General features: G+C 49.6%; 1 protein-coding gene across 5 annotated transcripts; it reads left to right on the top strand.

Annotated features, from left to right (window-relative positions):
- Positions 1 to 1,142: 1,142 nt before the first annotated feature.
- On the top strand, positions 1,143 to 25,239 carry CARKD (carbohydrate kinase domain containing). 5 transcript variants are annotated; one of them, XM_011989783.1, is made up of 11 exons: positions 1,267 to 1,457; positions 7,890 to 8,040; positions 9,879 to 9,924; positions 10,849 to 10,937; positions 13,094 to 13,202; positions 19,864 to 19,914; positions 19,991 to 20,095; positions 20,796 to 20,916; positions 22,423 to 22,543; positions 23,611 to 23,725; positions 24,002 to 25,239. In XM_011989783.1, exons 1-11 carry the CDS (start codon positions 1,358 to 1,360, stop codon positions 24,017 to 24,019), a joined length of 1,026 nt encoding a protein of 341 aa, XP_011845173.1. In that variant the 5' UTR covers positions 1,267 to 1,357; the 3' UTR covers positions 24,020 to 25,239. The 5 variants fall into 5 exon arrangements, with proteins under 5 accessions (XP_011845176.1, XP_011845174.1, XP_011845175.1 ...); XM_011989784.1 differs by having other exon boundaries at positions 1,149 to 1,330; positions 23,611 to 25,239; XM_011989785.1 differs by lacking the exon at positions 24,002 to 25,239 and having other exon boundaries at positions 1,149 to 1,330; positions 22,423 to 22,548; positions 23,617 to 23,649.
- The last annotated feature ends 1,282 nt before the right edge of the window (positions 25,240 to 26,521 follow it).

Genomic DNA, 26,521 nt, shown 5'->3' on the forward strand with positions numbered 1-26,521 from the left:
AGTGCTGGGATTACAGGCACGAGCCGCAGAGCCCGGCTGTAGAACCTTTTTACAGCTTCCAGTCAGACCATGAACTCCAATATCACGACTTCTGGCCTGATAATTACATTTACTGGAAGCAAATCAGCTGAAGAACTCCCTTAGCCCCTTGAGAGAGTACTTATCGGGGTCTATTAACTAATTTTCGTGCTGTTAAGTTGCAGGGCCTTGACTCCTGGGGACACATATCACATCTAAAGAAGGCACTGACTCCTACCAGAAACTGACACCAAACTGAAGTTGACCAAAGCCTCACCTTTAGACCCGGGCAAAGGTGACACTCAAAGTAAACTGCTTTCATAAAACACAGGGACAGGCCTATATTCAAAAACATTAAGGTTCATTTAATAATTTTGCCTTTATTTGAAATAATGTAATTTATTCTATGCCTAGATACTAAATAATTTGAAGGTTTAATTTTTTTCTATCATTTGCAAAACTAGGCAGGGCTTGTGACCTTTTTATTTAAACTATTGTTAGTTCCTTGTGTTTGTTTTACTTCCAGAATTTGAACTATACAATCCCTCCAGGCCCAGCATGAGATTGTAAGGGCCAATTCTGAGGAATAAAATTAATTCAGATCCTCCAAAGCAAGGATGGGCACAGAGATGCCTCAGCAGCTTAACAGAATGCTTGTGTTTTGTATAGCTAATTGCTACAAACAGATTATGGTGGCTCAATGCACATAATTCATAAATAAGTCAATTTTGTTACCTTGTCTTTTGACGTTTGGTTTTTGGCTCTTATGTTGCTTAAAAGAGATTTGAAGGCTAATGAGTGCCTGCTCACTTCCATTCCATTGGCTTAGACTATTTAAATGGCTGTAAGTCTTCGAGGGGGCCTCCCGGTGAGCTGGTTTGAGGTTCAAGGCAGAGGCTGCGCCTGGAGCAGAAAGGCACCTGACTGCCACGCTGGGGGCAAATAGTGGGCCTCGGCACTCCACCTGACGGCAAAATCATTTTCTATAACGCCGCTTGCCTAAAAATGGGCCAATAAACACAAACCAGACCCAGACCCTTGTTAACTCTTCAACCTGCCTTCCAGCTGAACTCTCTTAGGCCAGAGCTGGGGCCAGGCCGGGTTGGGCGTCGCGCTTGTCAATCATCTAGAACCGGGTGTGATCGAGCGAGTTGGGATCCCACTTCCGATAGCGGCGCGGGGGCGGTCGGGAAACCGGAAAAAGCTTCCAATGACTGTGTTTCCGGCGGCGGCGCGGGGGCAGCTGGGAACCCGGAATGCTGCCTGATGGCCCTGAGTCCTCGCTGTGGGGCAATCCGGGCTTGCAGGCGAGGTAAGGTCGACTCCATTTGGCCCGGGGATGGTCACACGGGCGGGGGCCGGGGCTGCAGTCGCCGCCACGGCTGTTGTCGCGTTGCTCTCGGCCGCACTCGCGCTATACGGGCCACCACTGGACGCAGGTACCCGACCGCAGACCGCCTCCGCTGGCTCGCGATGGGGAGGCGCCGCCGAGGGGCCAGGGCGCCGTGTGGCCTGCGGGGCGGGGTAGGGAAAGGCGGGAGGCCTCCTGGAACGGCGTTGCGACGGCTGGGCGCGGCTCGGGGTGACGGGAGCCTCTGCGCGGGGTGACAGACGGGCAGAAGGTGGCACCGGGGCTGGAGCCCGTGCCCGTCCCGGGAGCGGGCGTGAGCGGCGGAGCCCGCGCGGCGGCCGGGGAACGGGGGGCCGAGGGCCGGTAGGAGGACCCTGGGGCGCCGTGGGGCGCTGGTCGGATCCGTCTGCTCTGCTCTGTCCCCGCTCCCGGTCTGGGAAAGATGCTCGCCATCTCCGGACTTGCTGTTTGGTCCGAGATGGAAACGGGGGCCCTCCTGGGGTCCAGGGACGCGGCAGGCGAGCTGGCCGGCTGAGCGGGCTTCGCGCACACCAGGGGCAGGGCTGCGTCTACGTCCCCAGCTTGAAGCCCCAGTGCCACTGTGCAGGTACAGACCCTCCACGTCCTTGGACGAGAGGGACTGGATACTGCGACGCCAGGACCGCAGAAAAGGACTCGACCAGCCAGGCCTCCTTCGCCCGCCCCGTGCCAGGGTGTGTATGTGCGTGCAGGAGGTCCCTTGGGGAGGGAGGCTCACCTGAGTCATCCCCAGAACCTGGAGCGCTGGCCAGACGCCCCCGAGGGCCCTGCCCTGGCCTTGGCTGGTCCTTGCACGCTGAGATGCCTTTTCAAATAGAACGGATTATGTAGAAAGAATGTAAGCAGGAGCTGAGCAAGTGCTTGGAGCCCCATCTCTTCATAGGGTTTTTTCTCTTTCTGTTTGTCTTGTGGGTATTGGTGTATCTAACGTATTTTATACAGGAAGTAGCTCGTGTATATCTCATTTCTCATAAGGACAGATTGGTGTTATCCATCTTGCATAGAAGATAAACAGAAGCTCAGAGAAAGTGACTTAGCCAGGATTCTCCAGCCAGTAAGTGGCCGAAATGGTTAAATGCACCATTTGTTGCTGTAGTCATTAGACAGATTTTACCTTGTGTATTTGTTGGGAATCGTCAGAGAGTTTTGGCTTTTTGTTTTCATCACACACTCCGAAAGCATTGGGTGGCGCTGAGAGGGTGCTTCTTAACACCACTTTAATTAGAGATTTATTTGTAGCTCTTTACCTTAAATTCACACACCATGATTAGTAGCAAGATTTTTCATTGCACTTGGTTGAGCATTTATTATCAGACTGACTTGCTAAACATTTACGAAAAGCCATGTAGAGCTGTATATTACTGACTTCCCATCCAGGCTTTAGGGAATATTTCAGTTACCTTAGGAATTGTTGTTAGATGCTCTGAATTAGTTATAATTCACATTAATTTAAAGTACTTTTTTTTTTAGGTAGAATTTTCCAGTACTAAAAGCACTTTTAGCACAAAGCAGCAATGATAGTCTTCCCCAGACATGCTTCCTTAAAACAAAAGCCAAACAGATATGACCTGTTCTTCCAGACTCAGAATTGTGCTGAAGAGTTACTGAATGGGATAAATCTTAAGCCACCTATTGTCAAGGCCTTTTTATCCTTCAGAGCTTTGATGTTTATATGTAAATGTTTCTGTGGATAAGTTCAAATGGTGACGTCAGTAAGCCAGCTGGAACTTGCCTCACTGCCAAATGCTGGGAAGTGTAGTTGACCTGCTTTGGCCCTTTTGCTAACTGAAGCTGTTTATCTTAGGTGAACGCTGGTGAGCAGCCTGGATTTTACTTGGCGTTAATACAATTCTAGTTAAGTGAAAATGCTGTACTTCTTATTTTGCCTTAAAATGGCAGCATTTTACACCTATTATGTGCCCACAAAAATAAAAACAAAAACATGGCAGCACTTTGGTAAAATAGTGTCTCGTGGCCTGGCTTGTTACTACCCATAGCATCTGCACAGATTTCTCTCTGGGCCCCAGTTTCCTTATCTGTAAAAGAAAGATAAACTGGCTGTGTGAGGAGAGTGAATCGCGATGTCTTTACTTCATCGAATAGTTATCAAGTGTCTTGTTCTGTGCCAGGCTGTGTTCGAGGTGATAGAGTCCCATATGGAAGCAGTCAGTGTTGCAGCGTGCGGAAGGTGCCACATTTCCTGCGGGCAGACAGTAGGGGTGGTGATTCTCCACCAGTCCAGACATGAGAACTTCCTTCTTATGTCCAGGTCAACCCCTACCATGTAGGTTGTCTGTGTGCTTGAAAGGTTTCAGAACCCCACATGTAATAAAAGTTACTTTTGGTATCACTTTGAATTTTTAAAATTATATAGCAAAAAAGTTACTATCAATTATGTTATGGTTTTAAAATAATTTTAAGCTAGCTTACATTTGAGAACCATTGTTCTCATATGTAAATCTTTAAATATTCAGTTTCTGGATGATGGTGCTTGCTCTCCAGGTTCTTAGACCCAGCCCTTACAGTAGCATCATGGCCAGGGAACTGGGAATCTGACAAAGTCTTAAGATTTCACAACATAACAGGAGGAGGAGGCGACTCCCGCTGATGGGTTAATCAAGTTGCTATGAAGGTGATTTGCACATTTTGGGCTCCAAAACACTACCTTCTATATAAGATGAGAGAATAGCTCAAAACAGGATTTACCCCCATGTTTTCTTTCTAGGTATTATAAAGATTGCTATGTGGATGTAGTGTGTTTCCACAAAATCAGAATTGACATTTTTGGCTTGTGTTAAATGGGACTTTAATGCTTAACCTACTGTAAATCTGCCTTAGAAAGTGGCCCATATTTGTATATGGTATTTGATGTTAAGTCCCCTGATATCTTGCCATTTTAATAAGGCTTACCTTGAAGTGGAAGAAAAATTGTATGTGTTCTTGTCATTATTTGAATAGCAATAAAAATCATTATTTGCTTTAAAACCTGTAGGCTTTAAGCATATCCATGCCTGGACTAGCACATCTCTTTCATAACCAAAAAGATCAAAAAGGTACTATCCCAGTACCCCTGTGCCAAAGCACTGGGAGGACTTTCAGCAAAGTGTGGTGCAGAAGGGAAGCTTTTCCGCTCTGAGGAGCAGGTGTGGAGAGGACAAGCACTTGGAACACAGCACACCTGGGAGCTCTGACGCTGCAGCTGTGGCCCTGAGGCGGCGTGGCCCTGAGGCGGCCCGGCCCTGCCCTCCTCGGGGGATGTTGGGTGACACTGGTTGCACGGGGGCAGCAGTGCTCCCCTCCACCCGACAGGTGCTGCACCTCAACTCGTGGATGCAGCCTAATCTTGTGTCAAATCCTTTTTGGTAATGTGTGGGTTATTTCAACTATGAGGCAAAGTGCAAATGAGTAGTTAAATGTCGGTTTATGATATTTGCCCTTTTTGATATAAACATTAAATATTTCATACCTCACCTCTAGTACTTTTTTTTAAGACTTAAATCTGAAATTTAAGATACAGATGTTCATAAGATATGAATCTTGGATATTGGAAGAAAGAAGCTTCCTGGAAAATGTACAGTATTTGGTGTAACCATTTGATTCCTTTTCTTATTGTGAGAAACACACATTAAGTATTACCATTTTGGAGTTGTTTTCATCAGGCAGGGTACATTGATATAGATGTTAATTTTTAATATCTGTAAGTTGAAGTCTGACTAAATTGTTTTTCTCTGTGATAAGTCACAATTTATATTTTATATGAGCTTAAATATGATTTAATTTGAAGTACTGGTATATTTAAAGGTGCTAAAACTACACGCGTGCATCTCTACTAGTGGTTCTTAACTCAGGCTCATTTTGCCCCCCGCAGAAGACGTCTGGGAGTGTTGAGATATTTTCGGTTGTCACCACTGGGTGTGTGTGCATGCACAGCTGACTGGGCAGAGGCCAAGGATGCTGCTTAGCATCCTTCAGTGCATAGAACCGCTCCCCATGACTGAGACAGGGTTCTGATCGATATCCATGAATGTCTTTTTCTCTTTTCTTTTTTTTTTTTAGACAATGTCTCGCTGTGTCACCCAGGCTGGAGCGCAGTGGCATAATCTTGGCTCACTGCAACCTCCACCTTCCAGGTTCAAACAGTTCTCCTGCCTCAGCCTCCTGAGTAGCTGGAATTACAGGCGTGCACCACCACACCCAGCTAATTTTTGTATTTTTAGTAGAGATGGGATTTCACCATGTTGGCTAGGCTGGTCTCGAACTCCTGACCTCAGGTAATCCACCCACTTCCGCCTCCCAAAGTGCTGGGATTATAGCTGTGAGCCACCACACCCGACCCCATAAATGTCTCTTCTAGACAAGTGTATTATTTTAAAACCATAATTTAGCCTTCCTGGAGGAATTTCAAGGATGGGCACATCGGTCCCCTGCAGGTAGCGCAGAAAGCCTCGTTGTGTCTCTTCTAGGTCCACAGATTATAGTGATTCTGTGCCAGGTCTTAGCGTGTGTTGCTCTGGAAGAAGGTGAAAAGGTTTGGGGTTGGGCTGGGTGCGGTAGCTCACACATGGAATCCCAGCACTTTGGGAGGCTGAGATGGGCAGATCACAAGGTCAGGAGATTGAGAGCACCCTGGCCAACATGGTGAAACCCTGTCTCTACTAAAAATACAAAAATTAGCTGGGCGTGGTGGCACGCGTCTGTAGTCCCAGCTACTCAGGGGGCTGAGACAGGAGAATTGATTGGACCAGGGAGTCGCAGGTTGCAGTGAGCCGAGATCGTGCCACTGCACTCCAGCCTGGTGACAGAGTGAGACTCTGTCTCAAAAAATAAAAAAATAAAAAAAAGGGTTTTGGGTTGATGGGGAGTCATAGGATCTTTTTATCTTGGGGGATCTCCGCATCTGCTCTGTCAGCTAAGGCAGTTACATCTACTCAGAAAGAAAATTCCTTTAAAAATTGTGTTGAGTAAAAAGTAAAACTGTAAGAGTTAAAAGACGAAGCTCTTGTGCCATGAGGCTCTCAGTCAGCTTTGGGCTGCAGTCAGTGGAACTGGTGACACATCTGGTTTTTCTCTGCTGCTGAGATAATTGGAAGGATAAAAATATTGAGCGCCTGTTTGAAAAAATACTGTTTATATTTGCAAAGATCCTTTCATTCTAGGGAGAATGTATGCTTTATTGTCTATTCATTGAGCTCTATAGAACATACCAGCATTTCTCTCATAGCCGAGCTGTTTTAAATATTAAGGTAAAATACACAACACAGGAAGCTCTTCAAGAAAGGCCAATTAAAGTGTAGCCGTTTAGAGACAACTCAAGATGATGAAATTACTTTAAGTGCCACTTTGAACCCAATTTAAGAAGTGTGCCATATTTAGAATGCAATTTTTAGGTTATTTAATTAATATCCAGTGGAGTATTGGAATACAGTTGGGAGTAATATGAGGAATCTGGCAGGCTTCTAAGCATCCCAATGGATTACAGGTGGGAACTTGCTTTCCAGTTTGTGAGGAGAGAAAAGACCTAATAATCCTAAAGGGAAATTGAAATGAAGTAAGATAGTTTATTAAGTAATAATGCATTTTTGACTTGATAAAATGGTAAAACTTTCTGGAAAATTAAATGGTCTTCGAAAATTTCTCATACATTTGAAAAATAAACCTGATCGAAATACCATGTGTTGTCCTGGCATGGTGGCTCATGCCTGTAATCCCAGCACTTTGGGAGGCTGAGGTAGACGAATCATGAGGTCAAGAGTTCAAGACCAGCCTGGCCAACATAGTGAAACCCCGTCCCTACTAAAAATACAAAAAATTAATTGGGCGGAGTGGTGGGCACCTGTAATCCCAGCTACTCGGGAGGCTGATTCAGGAGAATCGCTTGAACCTAGGAGGCGGAGGTTGCAGTGAGCAGGATCGTGCCACTGCACTCCAGCTTAGGTGACAGAGCTAGACTCTGTCTCAAATAAATAAATAGCATGTGTTACTATATGTGTTAATTACATGTGTTCAGGCTGGGCACAGTGGTTCACACCTGTAATCCCAGCACTTTTGAGAGGCTGCAGCTGGCAGATCACTTGAGGTCAGGAGTTCTAGACCAGTATGGCCAACATGGTGAAACCCTATCTCTACTGAAAATACAGAAATTAGCCAGGTGTGGTAGCGGACGCCTATAATCCCTGCTACTCAGGAGGCTGAGGCAGGAGAATTGCTTGAACCTGGGAGGCAGAGGTTGCAGTGAGCTGAGATCACGCCACTGCACTCCAGCCCGGGTGACGGAGTCGAGAGTTCATCTCAAAAAAGAAAAAAAAAAATGACATGTGTTAATGTAATTTTGAACATCATATTTGCTTACAGAAATAAAACCACTGGGTAAAAATCTATAGCATTCATATTAACTTTGGAGAGAGTTTTGGCTAATGGGCTATGATGTGTACTAACAATATCTGTTTACCTTTCTGAATTATTCATTTTTCATGTCTTTCAGTTTTAGAGAGAGCGTTTTCGCTACGTAAAGTACATTCAATAAAGGATATGGAAAATACTTTGCAGCTGGTGAGAAATATTATCCCTCCTCTGTCTTCCACAAAGCACAAAGGACAAGATGGAAGAATAGGCGTAGTTGGAGGCTGTCAGGAGTAAGTAACTGATGTGCAACGTTGGTGTTTAAAAAGTCAGCTGCTGGCTGGCTGCTTACCTGCCTGTCATTCACGCCGTCTAGTTTGACCTCAGTAATCATTTCCAAGTGCAGCCTGATAGGACACTCAGTATTTTTCAGTGATCCACTTTTTCATTAACTAGGAAACAACTCTGAGGAGCTCTGCCTGAAGTGTTCCCTCGTATGTGTCAGTGTTAAGTTTTGCTTGTAGTGGGGGAATGAGCCTGTTTTTCCACTTTTTGCTTTTCCGTATTTAACCGGACTTCATACCACAAGCATGTTTTTTGTGTTTAGAATAGAAACGCTCAGCAACCTGTGGGTTTACTTTGTCAATTTAAAGACGTTACTGAAAGTCGTTCATGAAATTTGACAAATCCCTAGCTTGCCTCCGTTCTGTTTTGCTGCTATGTTTGGTGCGTAGCTGTTTGTAAGTTGTCCTTGGGTGTGAAGGATACCTTCTGCCTCTGGCGGAAATCTTGCTGCTTGCTTTCTGTTTGCATGTGTGTGGAATCTCTCTTTGCCCATCCCTCCATGTGCAGCTGTCGCTCGTGCCGTCGGGTGTGTTGGGAGTTGTGACTGGATCCGGTGTGCGTGCATTTACATGCTGGCGCCGCTGCTGAATCGGGCCTCCCTTGTGTTTCTGTGTGCTGCTGCCCAAGAGCACCTGCCCTGCAGCCCTTGGGGGACAACCTTTGCTAGTCAAGTCGACAGACTTCTTGTGTTGATGCATTTCTCTTACTAGTGGGGCTCGTTTTCACATGATGTGAGAGGGTGCTCATGTATGTTGCCTGGTCTGTCCTTTCTTTTGCATTTACAACCCTTTCTGTTGACACCGCTTTGCAGGAGAAGGCCACGTAAGGTGACCTGTGTCAGCATTTGCCCAGGTCTGTTTTTCTTGGGTTAGCAAAACATTTCACTGCTCGGAATGGGCATAAAGGTTGCATTTGCCCATCTGATGCCAGGACAAGGCTCTTCCTTTCTGTGCCTGAAGTGCCCTTAGACCTGGAGTGCAGCAAGTCCAGAACAGTGAGGTGGAGGCAGCTGGGTGTGGGTGTTGTTTCTTGTTTGTCCTGAGTGGCCCCTGTCTGGCCTCTGCTGACTGTTACTCTTGGAGGACGGGGTCTGCCCGATCTGGGACCCTCTCCATGCCCGACTGCTCTGAACATGTGGTTGTCACTTTCTTCTCTCTGGGCAGAAGCCTGCGGTCAGCTCCTTACCTTCAACATTCACATTGCAGAGAGACTGCAGGCATTACGTAAGCCAGAGATTCACTCTCCTGAAATGCATGAAGGTTTTATGTAAAAGATCGACATTTCTGGCTGGGCGCTGTGGCTCATGCCTGTCATCCCAGCACTTTGGGAGGCCGAGGCGGGTAGATCACCTGAGGTCAGGAGTTTGAGACCAGCCTGACCAACATGGAGAAACCCCGTCTCTACTAAAAATACAAAATTAGCTGGGCCTGTAATCCCAGCTACTCGGGAGGCTGAGGCAGGAGAATCGCTTGAACCCAGGAGGCAGAGGTTGCAGTGAGCCGAGATTGCACCATTGCACTCCAGTCTGGGCAACTAGAGTAAAACTCCGTCTCAAAAAAAAAAAAAGAAAAGATAGACATTTCTAGTCTAACCCAGTTCATGTTCGTTGAACATTTACTGAGCATCTTCTAGGCGTTGGGTTTGTGCTCTGTGCTTCATGTCTGTTATTTATTGATAAACCATGTCTATATTATTTATGCCTATTTTTTATTGATAAACTATTTATTGATCAAGGTATGCTTACCTTATTCTCAGAAGTTTTTGACTCTAAATACCTTCTTTTTAGGTACACTGGAGCCCCATATTTTGCAGCAATCTCAGCTCTCAAAGTGGTATGTTTACTTAAAAGTTCTTCATTGGGATTTTTCTGGTGGAGAGTTTGATTAAATAATGATTAAAGCAAATGTTTTCTGATAGAAATCTAAATAACTTCTTAAGGTAATCATAGATAATAGAAACACCCTTAAGTCTATCCTGACATCCTGTGCATGAACAAGATCACTTCAATTGAAGCCCATTTTTGTTTTTTTCTTTTTTCTGAAATGGAGTTTTGCTCTTGTCGCCCAGGCTGGAGTGCAGTGGCACGACCTCAGCTCACAGCAACCTCCGCCTCCTGGGTTCAAGCCATTCTCCTGCCTCAGCCTCCCGAGTAGCTGGGATTACAGGCACCTACCACCAAGCCCGGCTAATTTTTTTTGTATTTTTAGTAGAGATGGGTTTTCTCTGTATTGGTCAGGCTGGTCTCAAACTCCTGACCTCACGTGATCTGCCCGCCTTGGCCTCCCAAAATGCTGGGATTACAGGCATGATCCACTTCACCTGGCCTCAATTGAAGCCCATTTTTAAAACCTAAAGTGTGATTTGTATTGTACTCCACCAAAGTGAACCTGGGATGCCTTTGTAGGTCCCAGCTGAAGCAGTTGATCCTGCAGTTTCCCATGCACGAAGCAAGTGCTAATGACCGGCCTCTTTCTGTGACCCTTCCTCCTGGAGGGTGACCAGGCTGAGCTGGGCTGTGCTGGTGTGTGTGGCTCTGACCCTGCCTCTGTGGTGGCGGCAAAAGTCTTTCTTGTATTGTGCTATGCGCCCTGGCCCTTTGCTAAGCCACCTGGCTGGGTGTAACCCGAACTAGTACGTTTCTCGCGCATGTCACCAGGGCACTGGACGCCTGTGTCTGGTGGGTGGGCAGCGATGCCGGAGCCTTCCGGGGCCTGTGGACCAGGTCCCTGAGTCAGCCTCTTGTGCTCCTTCTTCAGGGCGCAGATTTGTCCCACGTGTTCTGCGCCAGTGCAGCTGCGCCTGTGATTAAGGCCTACAGCCCGGAGCTGATCGTCCACCCAGTTCTGTGAGTCGCTCTGCACCGGGTTCTCGTTGGTTCTCTTTCCCTCCTGCACCATTTGGGGTTTTTGCACTGACACCAGAAGTGTCTGATGGATTTTCCATCCTCTGAGTTTGTCAGCAGGTGCTGTAAAGGAAGTAGGGAACGAAGGAGCCCATTCTTCTGTGGTCAGAATAAGACAAACACGGAGGGGTGAGAGGTGGGTTGGGGGGACTTGGGCCTGTTGGAAATGGCCGGGGCCCAGCTCCAGAGGCAGTGAGGCCCTGTGGGCTGTGTCTGACAGGTTTGCAGAAGGTAGAAACGAAGGGCCACTGAGCAGTAACAAGACCCTTCGTGCACTCAGCAGGTATGTCTGGTGCCAGGCCGTAGCCTGCGTTCCATGGGTCAGCGTCAGACTGGGCAGGCAAACACCTGCCCCCATGAGGCTCCCCCAGACAGCCTGTGCTGTAGAGCTTGCGGCGTGGAGGTGTTCTCTCTGCCGTCCAGGATTGTGGCCACTGAGTGCTTGAAATGTAGCTGGGAGGTGCAGGAGCGGAGCTTTTGCTCTTGTTTACTTTTAATCGTGTGTGTTCACATAGCCTGCATTGGGCTGCGCTGCTCTGGAGACAGACAAGGGAGAGCAGGATGTCAGGTGGTGAAGGAACCGCAGAGAGCGGCAGCAGGGAGGGGGTTGTGAGAGTGGGCAGAGGGGTGGTTGGGGCGGCAGCACAGTGTGATGACGCCTGGGTAGAGCCCGGCCTCTCCACACCAGGGAGGAGCCGGCGCAGAGCTCCAGGTGGGGCGCTGTGATGTGTCAGGTGACCAAGAGGTGCAGGGCTGGGCCCCACAGGGTGTGGGGCTGCTGTTAGGGCTGTGGCTGTGGCACTGAGTGGGCAGGGCCAGTGTGGCTCATAAAGGCTCCTTGGCGGCTGTTGGGCTGGGCCCCTGGGGCCCGGGTGCAGGCTGTGTTAAGGGCCTGTGGGAGGGAAGGGTGCAGTTAGATGGTGAGAGGGGTCAGATTCTGGGTATGTTTGGAAAGTTTGGGGGTGGAATTTGCTGACAGATTGGATTGGAAAAGGCAAGTGGCACGGACTCCACCAAGGGTTTTGGTCTGAGCGAGGTGTCACTCCACGTGGTGGAAAACGGGCTTGGGTGGGATGAAGATGAGGCATTGGGTGTGGGGTGCAGTTTGGCTGCCAGTCAGACATCCAGGGGATGTGGCTAGTGGGCATTGGACAGTGGGGACATGGACTTGGGAGTCATGCACATGTGGACGGTGCTTAAAACTGGAAGACGAGGGAGTGAGAGGCAGAGGGAGGCTGGGTAGGGGGCTTGGCACTCAGATGCTAGGAGCATGGGCTGGGGAGGAGGCAGGAGGGGCTTCAGGAGTCAGTGAAGCCGCTGTTTCCAGACAGTACTAGAATCGCCTGTGCGTGCCCTTCTGGTCACACTCTGGGTCAGTTCGAGATGAGGCCTGAGAACAGATGGTGCATCTCACAGTGTAGGGTTCTTGGTGACCCTGAGAAGGGAGCTTGTCAGGGAGGAAAAGGGACAGAAGCCTTAACAGTGGGCTCAAGGAGAGGATACACCGAACAGGAAGGAGGTCAGAAAAAGCAAAACCCTGCCTTGTTCTGAATGAGAAACTGCAGCAGGATCAGTGCGTTGTGTGGGGCCTGGTGCGTAAGCACACAACGTAGGCTTTACAGCCACACGTGTGTGTGATGGAAACAAACTGGCTATTTTGAAAATAGCCATCACTCTTTTTCTGACTTGTCTTAACTGTTGAAAGCTGGGCATCTGAATCTGGGCATTAAAACATAGATCAGTGAGAAGCAACGGCCACATGCAGTGTGGGGCTGGTTTGGGTCCTGAAACGGGAAGAGGACATCAAGAGGAAACGGGAAATTTGGAAAATGCCGTGGTTTAATGAATGGTATTGAACCAATGTGAAGTTAGTTATGCTGATCCGGAATGTGGGTGTGTGAGGTGTTAACCTCAGGGGAGGCTGGGCAAAGGGTACATGGGAGCCTTCTGTACTGATTAATAAATCTAAATTACAGAAATTATTTAAAAGTCATTACTATTTGCAGATTATTTTTTCAAAATAAAATGTAAACAAATACATGACAGTAAATACATGAGGAGTTGTGGGTAACCATCCTGGCCTTCCTTTCCTTCTTTAGCGACAGCCCCAGTGCTGTTGATGAGGTGGAGAAGTGGCTCCCCCGGCTGCACGCTCTTGTCGTAGGACCTGGCTTGGGTAGAGATGATGCGCTTCTCAGAAATGTCCAGGTAATGTGTATACTCCCTCACTTTCCTCATGACAGGCTTAGCCCGTAGGCGTGAAGTTGGAACAGAGGCATTTCTCTTCCTTTTTGTGTAGTGTTCTATTGGGAGAACCCGCTCCCGATGTTTAACGCGGGTTCTTTTCTATTTCCCAAGTGTCTCGGCTGGGTTGAGAAATAAAGGGAAAGAGCACGAGAGAGAAATTTAAAGCTGGGTGTCCAGGGGAGACATCACATGTCGGCAGGATCCGTGATGTTCCCCCAGCCGTAAAACCAGCAAGTCTTTATTAGCGATTTTCAAAAAGGGGAGGGAGTGCACGAATAGGGTGTGGGTCACAGAGATCACATACTTCACAAGCTAATAAAATATCACAAAGCAAATGGAGGCTGGGCGAGATCACAGGACCACCGGATGAGGAGAAATTAAAATTGCTAATGAAGTTTTGGGCACGCATTGTCATTGATAACATCTTATCAGGAAACAGTGTTTGAGAGCAGACAACCTGTCTGACCACAATTTATTAGGTGGGAATTTTCCCGTCCTAGTAAGCCTGGGAGCACTATAGGAGACCAGGGCTTGTTTAAGGGCCAGTCTATAGGCCTACCCTCAGGGCGCATTCTCTTTCTCAGGGATGTTCCTTGCTGAGAACAAGAATTCAGCGATATTTCTCCTATTTGCTTATGAAAGAGGAGGAATACGGCTCATCCGCGGCCAGTTCAAAGTTACCTCTCTTGTTCCCTGAACTTCGCTGTTAGCCTGTTCTTTTTTAAGATGCCCAGATTTCATATTCAAACACACATGCTCTACAATTTTTGCAGTTGACACAATCACAGGGTCCTGAGGCGACATTCATCCTCCTCAGTTTACAAAGAAGATGACAGGATTAAGAGATTAAACGGGATTAAGAGATTGAAGTAAAGACAGGCATAGGAAATCACAGGGGTATTGATTGGGGAAGTGACAAATGTTCATGAAATCTTTACAATTTATGTTCAGAGATTACAGTAAAGACAGGTGTAAGAAATTATAAAAGTATTAATTTGGGGAACTAATAAATGTCCATGAAATCTTCACAATTGATGTTCTTCTGCCGCGGCTTCAGCCGGTCCCTCCGTTCAGGGTCCCTGACTTCCGGCAACAGTGTTCTGTGCGCCTCTTCATGGCGTGATTGAGATAAGATTTGAGGGACGGAGGAGAAACAGTGCAAAGGTGGTGAGGAGCTGTGCTGAGATCTGCTTCCCTCCGGGCCCAACTGCTTTCTCACGGAGCAGCTGCAGGTGTGTGTGGAGTTGCTCTGATGTTTTATGCCTGATGTGAGGAGAGGGTGAGCAGGATTGAGGAGCTGACAGAGGTTTGGGGTCAGGCCTGAGTGTACCTCCCAGGCCAACCCCTTCTTGCTGGGGACCGTGGGGTTCCCTCAGCCTCCTGGGCTGTTATTCCCGCACAGCCCTGGCGCCATGCTCTGCTGACATCAGGCTGTGAGGTGACACGGCCAGCTTGTCCGTGTCCACATGCATGCACGGGTACTCTTCATTGATGCTGCTGTTTATTTCTTCAAGTTCATCCTATGCCCACCTGAATCCAAAAAGATGAAAATTATTCTGATCACTTTGTGTCTGCTGTAAATAAATACCACCTGGGATCGCGGCAGTAAAAACATGGGATGGCTGCCAGCTCTGTGTGCCTTGCATCCTCTGATGCTCCCTGGGCTGGTGTGTGTCTCTGCTAGGGGTTGTGCTCCTGTGGGGATGCATCTCAGGGACTGCCCTCTGAGGCCCTTTCTCGAGTTCCAGGGGACCCCTGTTAGAGCTCCTGGGGGAAGACACAGTGTGCCAGACAGCCTGGTGCCGCAGGGCGCTCACATGTGCAAGGCGTGGTGACTGCATGGGGATCAGAGGCCGGGCATTAGTGAGGGACTATGCTTAAAGCCCTTAGAAAGTGCCTGGCCATTCTGTGTTCCCCAGATCAGCAGTCACCCTGAAAATGCCAACCATCTGCATGGCACTCTCTTGAGTGCTTAGTTAACGGAGGGGTCTCTGAGGCCGCGGGGCTTGAAGGCGGCGAGTGATGGAGCCAAGCAGTGCAGGATGAGTCATCTGAGGGGCAGGCAGACGCAGGTTGGCACTGCATAGACCAGGGAAAGCAGTGTGGAGTTAGCACCGGAGCCCGACTTTGAGCTTTAAGGTCTCACCCGCTCACCGAGAAGTAGGAGGTGGCCCTGTTTAGGAGCAGGAGAACCCTCTGTCATCCCTGGGGAGAGGCTGTCAGTGGGGAGTCCCATTTGCAAGCTGCGGGTCTGAGGTGCACGGCTGCTGCTCCCTGTCCAGCTCTGCATCCTGGGGGTGCGGATGAATTAAAGGTGAACAAGCCAGAGTTCTCTGCTTCAGGTTCTTTTCTTTGTGAATTTAAGTTCATAATTTAAAAACTGGTATCTTAGAAAACCACTCTGCAGCATGGAAGTGTGAAAGGTGGGAGGTGAGGGTGTCCGTCGCTGCCCCTGCTGCCCAGACTCCGGACCTTGCGTTCGGGTTCCCGCACACTCTCACCGTGGTCTTGAGAGCCCTCAGGTCATCTAGTGTGGGCCGCCGCCGCCTCGTCAGCTTCCAGCTCGTGCCTGGCGCGGAGCAGAGGCTTCCTACTTCGTCGACACTACTTCGTCGACATTCCTGAATGAGGTCATCATCTGGTGTAGGCCTGAAAACAACACAATTAGGTCGATTTCTATTCATATCCCCATTCTTCTGATGACAAATTGAGTCCTGGCAAGGGTTCAAGACGCCCGCGGGGTCTTGTAGCAAGGAAACTGCAGAGGTGGTTTTTTAAAAGCGACTTTATTTAGATGATTTACCTACCATACCCTTCACCCATTTAAAGTGAACTATTCGGTAGCTTCAAGTATATTGTGTGCAACCATCGCCATGATCAACCTTAGAATATGTTTATTGCCTTCAGAAGCAGCCCATCCCCGTTAGCATCTGCTCCCTGTTCCCCAGCCTCCCCAGTTCCTGGCAGCCACTCAGCTAGTATGCTGTCTGTCTGTCTGGATTCGCCTGTTCAGGACATTTCATATGAATGGAATTACGCAACGTGTGCTGTTTAGTGACTAGTTATGTCACTCTGCATAATTTTATATTTAGAGTTACCTGTGTAGTAGCATGTATCAGTACTTCATTCCTTTTTCTACCTCTAATATTTCATTGCATGGATACACCACCTTTGCTTTATCTGTTCACTAATTTATGGAAAATTGGTTTCCACTTTTTGTGTGGATGTGTTTTCACTCTCCTGGGTGTCAGTGTTTCACAATTTGAGGCCCTGCCACTGTCTCCCATAGCGGCTGCGCTATTTTCCATTCCCTCCAGCAGTGTGCAAGGCTCTGATTCGCCACATTGTCCCCAGCACTCGTTACTGTTGTTGTCTATTAGCAGCCACTCTAGTGGGCGTGGAGTGACCTCACTGTGGTTTGGTTTGCATTTTCCTGGCCGCTGATACTGTTGAGCATCTTCGCATGGGCTCATTGGCTGTTTGGGTATCTTTTTTTGTTTTTTTTTTTTTTTGAAACAGATTCTCACTCTGTCACCCAGGCTGGAATACAATGGCGTGATCTTGGCTCACTGCAATCTCTGCCTCCTGGGTTCAAGTGATTCCTTTGCCTCGGCCTCCCAAGTAGCTTGGACTACAGGCACCCACCATCACACCCAGCTAATTTTTGTATTTTTAGTAGAGATGGGGTTTCACCATGTTAGCCAGACTGGTCTCGAACTCCTGACCTCAGGTGTCTGCCCGCCTCAACCTCCCAAAGTGCTGGGATTACAGGCGTGAGCCACCATGCGTGGCCTGTTTGGGTATCTTCTTTGGAGAAGTATCTGTTCTCATACCCTTTCCCCATTTTGAAAACTGTTTGCCTTTTTATTATTGACTTTTAGGAGTTCTTCATATACATTCTAGACACAGGTTCCTTATCAGACTATTTGCTGATACCTTCTCATTCTGTAGGTTGTCTCTTCACTTCCTTGTTGGTTTTGTTTACAGCACAGATTTTTAATTTTGAAGTCCACTTTAGCTGTTTTTTCTTTTGTCCCTTGTGCTGTTGGTGTCTTATGTAAGAAGCATATGCCTAACCCAAGGTTTACTCCTACATTGTAGGAGCCTTATTGTTTTGGCTGTTACGTTGAGCTCTGTGGTGCGTGTTGAGCTGATGGTGTGGTAGAAGGCAGGCTGCGGCGTCCGGCTCTTCCTTGTGGGTGTCCCATTGTTGCAGCAGCCTGTGTTGGAGACACTCTTCTTTCCTCCCGACTTGTCTTGTCCTCCTGCCTGAGAATCCGTTGACCCTAAATGTGAGGGCTTATTTCTGGACTCTGGTTTCTGTTCTGTTGGTCTGTACAGCTGTCCTGCAACTGCCCAGTCTTGACTGCTGTGGCTGCGTAGGAGCCTGGACGTCGGAAAGCCCGCGTCGCGTCCTCCACATTCGTTCTTTTCAAGGTTGTTTTGGCTCTCCCGGGCCCCGTGCGTTCCAGTTTTGGATCAGCTTGCTGATGGGTGGAGCAGGCAGCTGGGATTTTGGTAGGGATGATGTTGAAACGGAAGATCAGCTGGGGAACGTCTAACAACATTAAGTCCTTCTGGCTCCTGGGCTGACTTTGAACCCACGTTGTCTGAATCTAGAGCGCAGGCTCTTGACCAATGCACCTGTCCTCACACTGTGCACTTTTCACACGCATTAACAGTGCGTCCTGGTCCTCACACTGTGCACTTTTCACACGCATTAACAGTGTGTCCTGGTCCTCACACTGTGCACTTTTCACACGCATTAACAGCTGTCTCTTATACCTGGTCCTCACACTGTGCACTTTTCACACGCATTAACAGTGTGTCCTGGTCCTCACACTGTGCACTTTTCACACGCATTAACAGTGTGTCCTGGGGGACTTTTTCACGGCAGGGTATGTGATATTCCTCATTATTTTTAACAGCTACATCAGAATTTACTACGGATCTACTGCAGTGTGTTTAACTAGTTCATTCACACTGTTTTCCGCTTTTTCCGTGTTAACATCAGTGGTGTCCTGAACCTATGTATTTTGTCCACTCTCTGGGGTGTTAGAAGATAAATTTTTAGAAGTTCCATTGCTGAATTGAAGAGTAAGGACGTTTCAGTTTTGGAGAGATGCCTCCAGATTTCTCCCTAGCGTACCGTGGTTTGCTTTCCCACGGGTGGGGACACCTTGCTGCGCTGGGTGCTCTGATGCGCGCATCTTTCTAGGAGACCCATGTAACACTGCATTTTCCAGGGTTTCAATGTTCACTTTTGACTACTCTTTGCGAATACATTAAAAGAAAACACAGAAACAGATGAAAATGTCAGATTGTTGCCAAATCCTGCAACACGAAATCAGAAACTGGTCTAAAATCTGAACTAGCAGAAGCCTGCCGGCTTTACCGGTGAAGCCAAACTCGGGGCGAGCAGAGAATTTTTATTGTTAATAAAGGAAATCAGCTTCAGGAAGTCTCAGGTACCCGCCTCCCTGGAAGGGGCTTCAGGACACACTGCTAATGCTCCGACCCGTGTCAGAGCCAGGTATACGCTTCCCTACAGCTGGAATGGGCGTCACAAACAAGCTGGAACGAGCACTTCGTTAGGCGAGCAGCTAACGCTTTGTCAGCTTAGCTGACGGTAGTTTTCAATACCTTAAATTATTCTGACTTGGCATGTATTTTGTTTAATGCTCTCTGTCTTCATGTTTTCTACTATCAGGTGTCTATCAAGTCAAGATCACTTTACGTGCTACTGCGGCATATAATCTTATCACAATGTATTGGTTCATAATAATAAAAGCCACCAAATATTGATTACATATATGTGTATGTATCTATACATCTAGTTTTTTTTTTTTTTTAAATAGAAAACCTTTGACACCTTCACTGTAATCCTATCAGGGAAAAATTATTGTTTATTATTGTCACTTATTATTTTAAAATATGTTAAGTAAAGTGATATGAAAAATACATAATGACTAATGATTTGGGGAATTCTCAGGAATTCAGATTTCTTGCCTCCGAATGCTGCGGATTAGTATCTGTTGGAGAACTGGAAGCCCTCGCTGGGGCGGGGGGTGTGTCTTCATGAGTTAGCCTAAGAGCCCAGCTGTTGTTTATAGCATTTCCACTGGGCTTCGCCTTTCAGAGTTCCCAGTGTCCTGCCTTATTTAGGGGCTCTGCTAGTTCATTGGGTCTTTCTGCTTCTCTATTTTATTCATTTGCTTGATTATTTTCCATTTATTGTTTGATGACCTGATGTTGCATTTTATTAAGAGTCTGCTCAATTTTCTTTCACTACTCTTGGGGAAAGTGTCTTAGTCTGTTTTGAGCCGCTATAGCAGTGCCACAGACTGGGTAACTGACAATGAACAGGCGCTTACTGGCTCGTAGTTCTGGAGGTGGATGTCCATCTGGCGAGGGCAGAAGGGCAGGAGAGAGACCCTTTATGCCCCTTTTAAAGGTCATTAAACCCACCCATGAGGGCACTGCCACATCACCTTTTAAAGGCTCCACCTCCCAGGACCCTTCCATTGGCAATGAAGTTTCACTGTGAGTTTTCAGGAGACACCATCTACACCACAGCAGCGGCAGCAGGCGTGGCACTCAGCCTGGTTTTCTCTTCTGGCAGGGCATTTTGGAAGCATCAAAGGCCAGGGACATCCCTGTCGTCATCGACGCGGTGAGTTGACCTCTCTCCTCCTGGCTCGGACTCCCAGAAGGCCTGTGCAGTGAGCACGGCTCCTTGTTCTGTGCAGGACGGCCTGTGGCTGGTTGCTCAGCAGCCAGCCCTCATCCAAGGCTACCAGAAGGCGGTCCTCACCCCCAACCACATGGAGTTCAGCAGACTGTATGACGCTGTGGTGAGTCAGTGGACTCCCTGGAGGGTGGATGCAAGCCCCATTCGTCCTGAAGAGGGTGAAGGACGCGCTCCATGCCCTGTGGGCACATCTCTGCAGGGATGCAGACCTGCAAGTAATCGCTGTGCCTCTCCGGGTGGATGGCCCGTCTTCGCATTAGTGCTCTTGGATTGGATGAATGATGGTGTAGTGGGCTTGGGACAGGCAGGGACTCGGGTCAGCCAGCCCCTCCTGCAGCACACTGTGGACAGATCACTTTCTGTGTCTTGAGTGCCTCGTCTGTAATGTGATGATGGCATCGACTTCACGGGGTTCTGAGGATGAGATGAGGAAACCTGTGTAAAGCCGTGAGTCCCCACACGGTGAGTGTCCCGTCAGTGTTAGCGTCCAGTACACCTGGAACTTGTATTACTCCTACAAAGCTCTCAGAACCCAGCCTTGGGTGGTCCTCCTTCAGCCTGCTCTGACCAGGTAGAGGATGGGCACTGCAGCAGGCACCGCGTCGGCATCTGCCCAGAGGACTCGCTGCAGGCGATATCCTGGGCTTCCTTCCACCTACGTGGCCTTTAGCAGGTGCCTGGGTGATCCCTTTAGGCACGAGAGCGTGCGTCTCATGGCAGATGGGACAGGGCCATCTGTCACGTCGTGTGTCGTGTGTCTAAGGAAGACTTTGCTTTTTCTGTGTCTTCCTGTGTTGTCATAGCTCAGAGGCCCTGTGGACAGCGATGACCGCCATGGATCTGTGCTGAGACTCAGCCAGGCCCTGGGCAATGTGACGGTGGTCCAGAAAGGAGAGCGCGACATCCTCTCCAATGGCCAGCAGGGTGAGTGGCGGCTGCCCTCTGGGCATGGGCTGGTGCCAGGTCAGTCAGCGTGGCCGTGCTGAGCGCGAGCCCTGAAAGACCTCTCCCGTGCACACGTGTTCACACGCATTCGCACAAAGGGATTCCTGCTGTCAACCACACCTTCTCCGGAGTCCATGTTTTGACTTCTGTTTTGCCGGGGGAGGTGACAGTGGTGAGAGCAGGCTTTCGAGCCGTGGGCCTTACCCATCGACTGAATTCCCATGCCTCAGTTATGAGAGGCAGTGTGGCGGGAGGGTGCCTGCAACAGCAGGGCATTCCCCAGCTGCCACCTTCATCTCACCTGTGGCATCCATGATCCCTGCAGTTATTCTGTATTGTATTGCATTTCATTCTCTTATCAAAATGACTGGAAAGTACAGAAAGCCCTGGGGCTGCTGGTAGTGGAGTCTCAGGCGCTGAGTGTGGCGAGTCTCCGCCAGAGCCTGGGGAGGCTTCAGCAAGAGCCAAGTGAGAGCGGGGCGGAGGCCGGGCCCAGCTTCAGCGAGGCATCTGGGGAGCCATGCCCTTGTTAGCTCTGAAAATGGAAGCCCCCCTCCATTCAGGCCTGAAGAGATGATGAATAGCGAATGTACTCACCTGTTGAGCTGTGAGGCTGCCGAGTAGGTACCAAAATCAGGGTAGAACACTGAGGCATCTGTGGGGGGTGTGCCCAATCCACATTTGTACATTCACGTTCACATGCACACATTTGCACACACTCATGCACTGATTCATACACATGCAGTCATGCTCACACAGCCTCACACACGCCCTCGCACACTCATGCACTTATACACATGCACGGTCGTGCTCGCAGCCTCGCACACGTCCTTACACACACATTCACACACAGCTGTGCACAAGGAACACAGGGCAGATGTTCTCAGAGGGACTCTGACACCTTTGAGATGAGGGTTTTTTAATCACTGGAAGGCTCTCTTGGGTCTAACAGGTACAGACAGTGTAACACCTGGTTTTCAAAACATTTTCCAAAGAAACAGAGAATTCCCACATACACAGGCACAGGTGACGTTATGAGGCCAGTGGAGGCCTTGCTTGGTGTTGCACTTTATGACTGAGCTGTGGTTTAAGGTGCACTCTGGAGTGTGGGCTGCAGGCGAGGGCTCGTCCTCCAGGAGCTGGTAGGAGGAGCTGGAGGCTGGGGCCGCCCTGCTCAGAGCTGCCTGCTTGGGCTTGTCTGAGGCGGTTCTGAGCTGCAGGTGTCTCCACCAACCTGCTGTGCTACACAGCTGGGTCTGGGGCAGCCTCACCACTGTGTGCCTTGATTTCCTCTTTTGTAAAACAGAGGCTGCCTCCAACCCTTGGAACAAACAGGGAAAAGCCATAGCGGGCAGGACGTGAGTGGAGCCTCGGGCTGCTCCTGGAGGGTGTGGCTCCGCCTGTGCGGCCTTCCACACGCATGGCTACTGTCACATTCATCGACATGGCCATGCTGACACCTTCTCTCACCTCTGCCCTGTGCAGTGCTTGTGTGCAGCCAGGAAGGCAGCAGCCGCAGGTGTGGAGGGCAAGGAGACCTCCTGTCGGGCTCCCTGGGTGTCCTGGTACACTGGGCGCTCCTTGCTGGACCGGAGAAAACAAATGGGTAAGGCCACATGTCTTCATTTATTCTACTTTGAAACCGTCTGATTTTTCTAAGCTATTTCAGTAGCTCATGCGTTGAATAAGTAGCCCTGGAAACACTGAGAACGAACTCTAGGCTTCACTGGAGAGATCTTGGGGCACAGCCGAACCCTCTTAGCAGAAGCTTCTACCCCACACTTGGCCTGGGCCTGTCCCTCATTCACTGTGGATGGGGCCCGGGGCAGAGGTGGTCTTCAGAGCTCTCCAGAGAGTTCCGAGGTGCAACCAAGGCCCAGCAGCACGCTGTTCTAGGAAGTTGAGTGGTTTACATAGAAAACAGGGTCAAGGCTTAACTTAGACACTTGTTCTTAAAGATGTGAATTTTCTTTAGGAGACAGCAGAATTCTAGGACTTTATGAATGCAAGCAGTTCCCACGCCTCTGAGCACCTCTGTTTCTCTTTTGTGAGCCCATCAGGGTGGCGGCTGCAGGTGCTAACTGTGGCAGACCTGGGCTTCTGCAGGGTGGGCAGGCCTGTCATCCAGCGGCCTCAACTGTCCTCATTGCTGGGATGGCAGAGTCTGGGACCAGCCCCCAAACTAGGTGTGCCCACATGAACTTGAGAGCTGAGGAGGTCGGGGTGTGGGCAGGGCAGGAGTCTTCCCGTTCGTTCTGCTGGGTTCACTGTGGTTCCCTCCGCCCCTCTCCCAGGAGATGGAGCCCTGGTAGCAGGAATCCATTCTCAGACCTCAGATGCCCTCCACACCTAGGCGCTGAGAGCACAGTCAAACAGGGCTGAGCAGCATGTGCCGCCTGGCTCTCCCCAGGAACACCTGGCGCGCCGCAGGCCCTGGCCCCGCCTCTGAGTACATGGACATTTCCCGTGTGCCTCCTGCCCGGGAGTAGTGGAGGGTTAATGGTGGTTTTCACTGTGATAAAGCTGCTTTCTCCTCAGAGGCATGTTAGACCTGAAATTGACAATTTGGGGTCCCAAGATTGACACAGGAGTCAAAACCAGAGCCCAGGTGGCTGTGGCCCCCGGACCACGACGCCCACTTCCCCACACCTCCCGCTGTCGCCCTCTCCGCAGGTCCAGCCCTCTCCTGGTGGCTGCATTCGGCGCCTGCTCTCTCACCAGGCAGTGCAACCACCAAGCCTTCCAGAAGCACGGTCGCTCCACCACCACCTCCGACATGATCGCCGAGGTGGGGGCCGCCTTCAGCAAGCTCTTTGAAACCTGAGCCCACGCAGACCAGAAGGAAGTAGGCACCTCGGACGGGGGAGAGTGTGTGTGTGATGGGAAAATCCGGAGCCACGTGTGTGCTGAAGGCGCACAGTGCTTGCCAGATTTTCAACTCGAGCATAAATTGGTTGCTGTTGAGAATTTAAGAATTTGGAATATTGCAGTTTTTGGCTAAACTTAATGCGTGGTTGGAGATGTTATGGTGACACTAAACAAAGTATTCCTGAACTCTCCTTAGCTCCTTGGTAGTAACTGAGGAGACAGAAATGAAGAAAATCACGTGAGAATGAAGAATTCTTTAGCAGCTCAACGGAATTTATTTCTCGATCTGCTCCCAAATCAGCGAAGTTTCTACTTGTTTCTCTCTCTGCCAACGCCCTTCATTTCTCTCCTGCTTCCCTCCCCTAGTCTTTCCTCCGGCAGGGAGCCGGGCATGGGTCCCCGGGTGTCTCCGAGTCCTGACTGCACTGACTGCGTCTCCTCTGACTGGCCCATCAGAGGGCTCTTCGTTCTCCAGCTCGTCGTCTTTTCAAGTGGTGATTAGCTTGGTGGTATCTGGCTGCTGGTATTTGGTTGGCTTATTGACATACTCCAGGGTAATCAGTGATCACTCTGTTTGGAAACCGTTTTGGAGGCACCATGGGAACAGAAGGAAACATGAGTGACGCTGACCCTTGAGTGGGTGGCCGGGGAGCTTAGACGCCTCCTCTCCCACGCTCTCCAGTGTCCATGTCTGCACAGAGGTCCCCATGACACCCACCAGCCCCAGCAGAGCAGACTTGACCGGGGACGGGCACCATGGAGGGCTGCAGCCTGGAGTCTGACATGGCCCCTAGTGCTGTCTCAGGAGAAGGCTCTGGAGGACTTGGGGCATGCTGGGCCTGGTGCAGCGATGGCACTGAGGAGACCCGGGGAAAGACAGTGTCGTGGTCATGTGTGCTTAGGAAGTAGCGCGGCCGTGTCCTCAGGGATGTTCGCGTCCAGTAAAGACACTAGTAACTGCACTTCAGCTAATACGCTTCATGGCAGTGTCGACCTCGGGTTAGCTTCTGTTGTCTGTATGGGTGGTTTTCCTGGGGCGGCCTGACATTGACATGTTCTCTGGTCCCATGTCTTAGTGGGGCTTGGTACAGTTTTGTGCCTGATGCGTGCGTTAGGGTGTTCTCTTATACTTTCTGGAATGCCTTTCCACTGCAAGGGCCAAACCCTCCTGGTTCCCTTCAGAGTCTTTTTGGCCTGATGATGACTCTTGAGTGATACCCTGCGATGCACGCCCCAAATGGATTCTACTTTCTTTAAAACTAGGAACTCTGAAGATTAAAAAATAGATTGTCACTACTAATCTGACACCTAACTTCAGAAGCTTCACGTCTAATGTGAACTTCTCCAGAAAAACTGTGCTATGGACATTTTTCCTTTGGGGAATTAACATCCAGATTCTGGTAACTATTAAAAGACAGATCTGGTTAATTTAAATTGAGCGTTGTATTTTTTTCCTTAAACAGCTAAAGCTCACCTTTCAACTTTCTTAGCTGAGGATATGGTGAGCTACCAGGGAGATAAAAGTATACAAGCCTGTCTGTGAGACTGCCCTCACTGCCAGCGCCTCCCCCCCCCCCACGATGGCTGCGATAAAGCGCCTTGAAGGATAAGCCCAGGGCAGCCCCTTCTTTCCTTAGGAAATAGGATTCAGCAGTCACAGGAACTATTTGTATGGTTTTTATGACTAAATTTTTGTTCTAAGTAAAACATCCCTTTACTTAAAGGAGAGAATGGGTTTTTTTTACGATCAGCTCATTGCTTCCCTGTTCTTTCTCAAACCCACGTATTTCATGCACTCGCTCCAGCCAGACAGGCTCCCAGGAGCTTCCCTGGACCAGGAGAGCCAACGGGGAAGTGTGTGCGGGTGGGTGGGCAGCCCGTGAGGCAGTGGCCTGGCTGTGGGGGACAGAGTGCCCCAGTACTGAGTAGCTGTCGAGATGCCTCATTGTAAGGAGCCCTCTGGGGACTTTTTCTATGTGGGTAGCTTTACTAGGGCGATTTTCTAGGTGAGTGACTTCTGAACTGGCGTTCTTCTCTGTAGACAGGAGACCTGTGCCTCAGGTTAAACGATGAGCAAGGCTGTACCCCCAGTCACAGGTCCTGCTGCTGCCTGTGCCCGTGGGATTGAGATGCCAGTGCGACAGGGAGAGGCCTGGGCCAGGCTCTGCGAGCGGGAAGAGTGGAGAGGGTCGCCCTGCTGAGTCACTGACAGCTGTGGTGCTGGGCTTACTACAGAAAGGCGAGGGCCGGCGCAAGGCGGGTGCTTAGGAGGCCACCTGCAGCCCAGGCAGCCTGCTGTGCACTGGCCACCACCTCCCGCTCAGGAATCCTGTCTGTCACACCTCGCCAGCTGGCTGTCAGCCTGGCTGCCCGGACTCCTCCGGAACCACCCTTCCCAGGCCCAGCTCGACCCGTCACTGCTGTGCTCAGACGATGACGACCCAGATGGCCTGCGGCTGTCAGGACGGCAGCGGGACTGCAGACAGGTTCTCAGCTGCACTTTTTCTATGGTGAATGTGATACTTCTGTAACCACAGAAACAAACTAAGATTGTGTTCTTGCTGGGGGAGGGGTTCCCAGAGTTAGCATGGCCTGGTGTCCCTGCTCTGCCTGACTGCTGCTGCGTGGCCCACCCACCTCACCCATCCCCAGCCCCTCCCTCAGGAGGAGACAGGCTGCGTCCTGCCGCCTCCCTGGGTCCCTGCTCTTCTGTTCC

The sequence above is a fragment of the Mandrillus leucophaeus genome, unplaced genomic scaffold (genome assembly GCF_000951045.1).
Source record: "Mandrillus leucophaeus isolate KB7577 unplaced genomic scaffold, Mleu.le_1.0 Scaffold363, whole genome shotgun sequence".
Taxonomy (NCBI): Eukaryota; Metazoa; Chordata; class Mammalia; order Primates; family Cercopithecidae; genus Mandrillus; species Mandrillus leucophaeus.

Excerpts from the sequence above, each read along its gene's own strand:
- CARKD (XM_011989782.1), top strand. The coding sequence starts at position 1,358 with ATGGTCACACGGGCGGGGGCCGGGGCTGCAGTCGCCGCCACGGCTGTT. Across the intron at positions 19,915-19,990 it reads TCCCTGTCGTCATCGACGCG|GACGGCCTGTGGCTGGTTGC; the intron begins GTGAGTTGACCT and ends TGTTCTGTGCAG. Across the intron at positions 20,917-22,422 it reads CCTCTCCAATGGCCAGCAGG|TGCTTGTGTGCAGCCAGGAA; the intron begins GTGAGTGGCGGC and ends TGCCCTGTGCAG.